At 38.8% G+C, this 7,399-nt stretch overlaps 1 protein-coding gene across 1 annotated transcript in view; it reads left to right on the top strand.

Annotated features, from left to right (window-relative positions):
- The window catches only part of LOC103772231 (protocadherin-23-like), a gene marked incomplete at its 3' end in the record, with an annotated part of 43,828 nt that overhangs the window by 17,447 nt on the left and 18,982 nt on the right, over window positions 1-7,399 (top strand). Inside the window, exons 4-5 of the mRNA XM_008939558.1 lie at window positions 4,132-4,368; window positions 5,690-6,709. Coding sequence (XP_008937806.1) covers window positions 4,132-4,368; window positions 5,690-6,709 — 1,257 coding nt within the window. The remainder of the gene's footprint in view (window positions 1-4,131; window positions 4,369-5,689; window positions 6,710-7,399) is intronic.

The raw sequence follows: 7,399 nt of genomic DNA, 5'->3' as shown, positions 1-7,399 counted from the left end.
CCTAATGCATTCACACATTCTGGGTGAACACTGGCATCAGTTTACCTTTTGTCATTGGTAGCCACGAAGTGGCAAACAAGAACCTCTTGGGTGAGTTCCTTCACAGTGAGTGAGGAAAGATGAAGCAGGATGGAATTGACAGTCATGATTTTGCTCTTCATTAGTATTAGCTCTCACTGTACACTGAATCTTCAAAGTCATTGTAACAATTAATGCTAGCCAGTAAGCATGGATTGCTCTGCAGCAAAAGATCTGTCACTCCCAATGTATCTGTGCTGAGCTAGCCTGTGTTGCTGCAGAGCTGTTCCCAAACTGTAGCCTGTGTTGGCAGTTTCTGTCATGCAACCGACATCACAGATCCTGTCTCAAATGTGTATGGAAATCATGATAGGTGGTCTTTTGGTCATGATTTTGATTTATAAAGATTGAAATCTGCAGTCAGTCACAGCCATGCAAGTCTAGTCAAGAAATTGTGATTACCGAGGTGTGGGGCTGGATGTTAATGCTTCATCTGCTATGTAATTATATGATTGTGAACCTGTGAAGCAGAATTGATTCCAGCTTGCTCTCCTGCAGAGTGAGGAATAACCAGAGGTAAAAATCTTCAAGGCACTGCAGTAATACAAACAAGTTTTAAGAAATAAGAATTAAATATTATTAAATGCAGCAGATATGACTGTCCATATATATGGGGAGCAAAGCTGCAAGAAAGAAGGTGGGATTTTTCACACAGTGATTTCTTAAAGTAGAACCACGCTTGTGTCTGTGTGGTCTCCTGCTGGGAGCTTTGGTCTCAGCAAAATGGTCCTTACAGAGGAGCCATCTCTTCATTCCTTTTCCATTGTTAGCATTTCTAGAAACTGTTTTTCATAATAGGAGAATATATTCTGTACCACAGAAACTTAATTGTCTTTTAAGTTCTCTGAAGCCACAAACTGCAGGCTGCAAGTGACTATGGTAATAACAGTAATAAGCCACTGTCTTTTCTTAATTACAGAATAGGAAAGAAAGGAAAACTGTGACTTGTCTTCAGCTTGTTATTTAGCAAGGTGTGCCTTGCTTGAGTTTTGCACACCGAATGTGTGACTTATGCAGCTGGTTCCTGCCTTTGTGATGTAGTACTAGGGCATCTCGTGCACCATACTACAGAGGATCAAATACACCCAGCCAGCGTGCTCTGAGCTATGAATGCAGCTACTTTTGAATCAAGTGGTTGTTTTAGTTACAGCCTAGTGTTTTTACCTAACCCTATAGAAAATAGTGTCCCAAATGCTGCTTGCTTCTACAGCTTCTTTCCTGTCATACAGTGCCATAGAGCCTAATGAGGCTTATTCCCCGACCCAGGGTAGAGCTGTCTCAGCACAATGTATATAATTAGAAGTCAAACTGGGTTATAAAATTTCCTGCATACTACAGTTTTGAGGCTAAAAAAGAACCATATGGAAGACACATACTTTTTATTTGGAATATGCTGCTTGCTTGGGGTGTCCCTGGTCCTGCAAGAGAGGACTGAGTTGGCGAGATGTACTTGCCTGTTCCTTCCCTAGGACACAGCAAAAGAATGAGAGGGAAAACAAAACCTCATCCATTTTCTTTTTGGAATGCTTTCTGTAGCTGAAGTGGAGTGGACTGTGCTGTAATCTGTCTAGGTCTAGCAGAGAGGGAATTTTGATTCTGAAATATTTCTGTTCCACTGTGTCTTCAGAGTTCCTAGAGGGGAGCACTGTTTGCTCCACCCTTTGCTAAGGGATGTTCTGATGTCATTAATTTGAGAGTAAAATTTTCAATCTGATGCTTTTCCAGATAAGTTTTCCTGCTCTTCACATACATCTTGAAGTATCCATAATGGGTATGAGCTATTTCTGGCTTTGTCAGTAGAAAAGTACCTAATTGGTCAAGTTAGTAAAATACAGTCAATTTGATTGGTTTCCTTTAATTTGACAGCATCAGTGTTTAAAAACCATGTTTATATGTTTAACCTCTGGGGGAGGGGTGGGGAAAAAGCTTAAACCCCTTTTTCCTTTGAGCTACAGTTGCTCAGATTACCTCAGGAAATGCCAAAAGTTTGTTCTTGGATGACTACTTGGTTGAGCTGTCTTAACTAACTGTAGAACAATCATCAGAAGACAAAAAAAAAGGAAAAAAAAGGCCAAAATAAGGTTGATTCTTGAAATTACATCAGTTATTGACATAGAAACTGCATAAGCAGTGAATTTTGAATCCATCTATATCTGAATTTTTACTGTGGTTTGTCACACTGGAGTAAGTGTCCTTTGTTATTTGTGGAAGGCATTCTTCCCTGATCTTGAAGACCCTTTGAATGCATTTTAAGCGTGCCAAGACACAGTTTGTTATTATAATGTCCTGGCAGTATAATTAGAAAGTATACCACATGCACATTTGAATATTTATAAGGATTTTATGTATTTTCCATTATTCTATTTAGAAATGCATTGCAGCCAATTAGTGTTGTGGCTTCACACTAAATTTTGGTAATATGTATTCTAATTGAATCATGCATTGATTCTCTTAAGGCACTTTGAGTTAAATGTAATTTTTACTCTGTCTGACAAACAGGACCTCTATATGTCTGATTTGAATGCCAAACATCATCCTTACTAAACCTGTCTTGAGAGCCAGGAAATTACAAAGGTAGCTCAGTTGAAAGGTTGAAAGTTGAAAGGTTTGGTTTTATGGAGCTACTAGAGATTTTGCTTGTTTAGCATCTTCTACAAAAAGCATTGGTGCTGTCTTTAAAATATTTGTTGGTATGTGGAGAGTTGTTCCTATTAGCTGAATTGCTTGAGTTTGCTACAACCTGACTACTTAGCTCACTACGATTTTAGCAGTTAGTGTATATTTAAACTCAGACATTGCTAAGAAGAATTGTCTTGCATTTTGTCACCTCTTGACACATGCACGTTTTCATAGTGAAAACCTTACTTTACAAATAGCTGTGCTGCAAAATCTGTGACTGTCAAAGAGTCTTAGAATACTGTGGGATTTTTGTCATCTCAGAATAAGTGAAAGTGTTCTTTCTCCTGCTCAGCAGTAAAGATCTTGTAAAGGATAAGACACAGTGTTAATGCTCTTGAGGACATAATTATGTTTCCTTATTTCATCTTTTACCTGGCTGAAAGCACCTGATCTTCAACTCTGTGCCTCAGGTTACAATTAAGTTGTATAATTTCTGAAGTAACAAGCCTACTGTGATCAGCTGTATTGCTCTATGATTTAGTGTGCTCCCCATAATTTTAAACTACTCATGTTCACTTCATCTAGATGAAACATTTCAGAGTGCTTTCATGGCAAATGATTTATTTATAATCATTTATATCTTAATTTATAGATATACTTAGATATAAAGTGGGTTTATATCTTAATTTATAAATTCTTAATTTATAAATCCTTTACCTGCTTGCAAAGGACCGTGAATGACTAACTGGCTCTCATGGAACAACTAAAAAACATCCCTTTTGGGTAATCATTGTGGACCATTAGGAGCACGCCATAGAGAGCTATGGTTTGGAAGTAATTCTCATTGATGAGACTGAAGTCTTCACTCAAAGCTTTCTTTGAAGTTCATAAAAGTTTTTACTGCAGGAAAAGATGGGACAGGATTCCTGCCATGTTCATTCTTTCTATCCTTACTACCATCTTAGGTAATAATTGGTAGATGTGGGTTTTTTGTAGTACTACAGAGTATTTTAAAATTTGGCATAATTATCTGATATTACCAAAGACTTATTTTAGCAGTCAGAATAGAATGTGTTTGGAGACAGCTAGTCTCATTCATCAGAGTTAAAGGATGAAAATGTGTTTATCTTGGGGAAGACACATCCAAAGTGCTATGTTTCTGGATAGAGCATTGCATTTGCTTTTCAAAGAATTACTTATTTCAAATAAGTGTTTATATAGTTTACAGAAAGCATAATTGTTAGCAGCTTGCGAATTGAACAGACCTTAGAAGTTACTATTAAAGTGTATTTTACCAGGAACTTGTGATTAGACAGCAGGTGGTTGCTTCCCAGATAGTTTCCACAGTGTCCATTCCTCCTCAGATTTATACTTTGGGGCTTCAATTCTTTTTGTGTGGATGTTTTACTTGGGAACTTTTCTGCGTACTTTCAGGAATTATTTACCTGATCTCAGCTCTTGGCCACGTGGGGCTTTCTGCGCTCTTCCTGACTGTTTCTGCCCAGGATGGGGGTGGCCTTCCCTCTGCCACCAATGCAACCGTCACAGTGAACATCCTTCAGCCAGCTCTGGCCCCTGCCATTTTTGAGAGATCCCGGTACACTTTTTCTGTTCCTGAAGATGCACCTGAAGACAGCCCTGTCGGCACTGTAAAGGCCAGGGCACCTCCAAGTAAGCTGCTTACTCAGTCAGAGATTATATTGCATTTTTGTTGGGACCATTAACTGGGAATATCTGCAGATAATTCTTATTTATTTTTTTATTACGTATTATTTACTGCTGATGTTTACAACAACTGATGTAATCACTGCTGTCTCAGGATGCTCTTTAGAACAGGTGGAGATTCATGATACTCTCCTTGGTGGTCCACGAAGATTAGCAACATTATTCCAGATGGACTTCTGTAATTGTAAATGAGAGATGGGGGAAGCATGTTGTGAAAGTGTAAAGATGAATTTGTGTGACGGTGTGGCTTTTATTAAAGCATTTGCCATGCAAAAAAGATTTCGGAGCAATACTCATGATGAGAGTCTATTCAGAAGTTTCAGAGAATCTGTATGAAGTGCTGATGAAAAAACTCCAACCAAACAAAATGACACCCCCCCAAAAAAAAAATAAACCACAAAACCAACAACCCACATTTCACCCAATTTAGTGTTGAATTCCACTTGAATATTTATGGGACCTTCTCAAAATGTATTTAATCCATTTGGTTTCTTTATCATTTTCAAAGGAAAATGGGTTAGCTCCCGCCAGGTCTTAGTGAGGAAGGACTGGCTCCTGAGAGCCATGTATATCTGGTTCCTAGGCAGAGTACTGGGAGCCATGAGTCCACTTACCAGCTTGGTGATGGATCTGTACACATGAAGTGGCAGAGGTTTTATTTACATTTGATTAGTCAGATCCTCCCGTTTTCTTTTTCTTGGAAGTCCAGCGCATTGACCACCTGTCCTCAGGGTGGGGTAGCCCCTGTGGAGTGGCCTTGGTAATAAACCTGAACCTTTAGATAACTTTTGCTTTAGGTAGCATCTAATAAGCAACAATCGTGCAGAAACAGTAACATGCAGTTGTTTGAGAGAACTGCAACCTGTTTCAGTCCTTGCTATAGTGAATGAGCGTCTATAGTGAAATTACACCCATAAGACTAATTAATAGGAGTGCTTTTTCTGTATTTTAGATCAGGGAAACACAAACAGCTATATTATGTTTTCTCTATAGAGTTTGATCTTACCAGTGAGATGAAAATCAAACGGTGCACAAGTGGACAGACTGTACACAGTCAGCTAAAGCCTATGCACTGGTTTTTTTTACTGAAGGGCTCAAGGGACAGAAAGAGGGAAGCATAAGAAGCCAAATGAAATAAAACATCTATGTAGCTTACATTTATTCTGCTGAATTTAACAACATGCATTCTTCACGGATTTTCTTACCAACTTTCTTGTTACTGTGTTCATTTTTTTTTTATTTTTTTTTTTTAAATTTCCATTTCTAGATTCCTTAGAAGTGGTTTCTTACAGAATTTCCTCTGGTGATCCACATGGAAGATTCTCTATTGACTCCCAGTTTGGTGTCATCCGCACCAAAAAACAGCTTGACCATGAAACTCAGTCTGTTGTGGTACTCACTGTTCAGTCACAGCTGGGTAATTCCCCTGTCTACAGTAGCACCCAGGTCAACATATCTGTGATGGATGTTAATGACAATCCTCCAGTATTTCTTACCAGATCTGATAAGGTAACTATTTCACATACCCAGCCTCCTGGCACCACTGTTTATATTGCTCATGCAGAAGACAAAGACAGTGGCCTAAATGGGGTAATCAAATACAGTATTGCAAGCAAGCAGTCAAATGCATTTAACATTGATCCAAGCCTTGGAGTGGTAAACCTCACCAGGACAGTGTTTGCAGACAAGCAGCAGGAATATACTCTACAAATAGCAGCTGAAGACTGTGGAAGTCCTCCTCTGACTTCTTTGCTGATGTTGACAGTGATTGTTGAAGAGCAGATGATGAGCCCTGCTTTGGTTTTTCAAAACTTGGTGTATCAAGTAGAGATCAGTGAAGCTACCTCTCCACGTGCCCAGATCCTTCAGGTTCAAGCACACTCGCTTGATCCCCACAGCGTTACCTCCAAGCTGACATATTCCTTAGAGCCTAGCACAGATTCTGTTGCATTTGGAATCAGATCTGATACTGGCTGGATTTATCTTCGGAAACATTTAAACTACGAATGTGCACAGGTGCTAAGTTTTAGAGCCCTGGTCAGCACCTCGGAGGATGAAAACCTCAGACAAAATGCAAGTACCTCAGTAATAGTTAAAGTCCTGGATGAAAATGATAATTCTCCCACGTTTATGCGTGAGAGCTACTTCTTTGAAACGGAGGAAAATCCAATTCCCAGGGGTGTGATTGGCACCATTACAGCTGTTGACAAGGACTCGGGAAGAAATGGACAACTTTCCTATTTCCTCTTGTCTGATGGAAAGTATTTCAAGATGAATTCCAACACAGGTAGCATTTTATGATTTGTAATCTGGCTAATATTGCTTTTGGAAAGCAGCCTTCCCTGAGGGAATGGAAGTAAAGTGTAAAGCTTTCAGGAACTGCTGTGAATCTTTTGGGTTGATATATGAATATTCTAACTCAGAGCTTCACAATTTGAGGAATGAAATAAATCTAATACATGGTCATGAATAATGAACTAACCCTTAGGATTTGATTTTTTCATTACTTCATTCTAGTCACTTGGTCATAAGTTTCATGTAAGTGTTGGACTGTAACAAATTCAAAGGAGTTTTAAATTATAGCTTCAGTAGTTCATGTGAGGAACTTAAGTACAGTTGAAAAGTACAGATCAGCCATAAATAGGTGTAAAGGTAATGGTGACATTTAACAGTTACAATGATTTAAAATGTTTGTGAAAACTTCTGTAAGTTATATCAAAATTGTGTATGTGGTATATGGCACCACAGAAATCAAATTAGCTGAGAAAAATTTTTCACTGCACAAGGTGTGTAACCCACGGTGAAATTGCAAAAGCCTTGAGTAATAGATGCTATGTCCACAGAGTAAAACATCACAGAACGTGGCATGGAGAGTGTAGAGGAAGGGAACTGTGTAAGCAACACAGGCACTGTAAATAATCCGGTTAGGCAAAATAATATGTACCAAGCAAAGATCTGCTGTTTAAAATCCCTGTTC

This window comes from Merops nubicus, unplaced genomic scaffold (assembly GCF_000691845.1).
Source record: "Merops nubicus isolate BGI_N331 unplaced genomic scaffold, ASM69184v1 scaffold7904, whole genome shotgun sequence".
Taxonomy (NCBI): domain Eukaryota; kingdom Metazoa; phylum Chordata; class Aves; order Coraciiformes; family Meropidae; genus Merops; species Merops nubicus.
The sequence above is the reverse complement of the archived record's forward strand: the minus strand, read 5'-3'. Positions and strand labels throughout refer to the sequence as shown.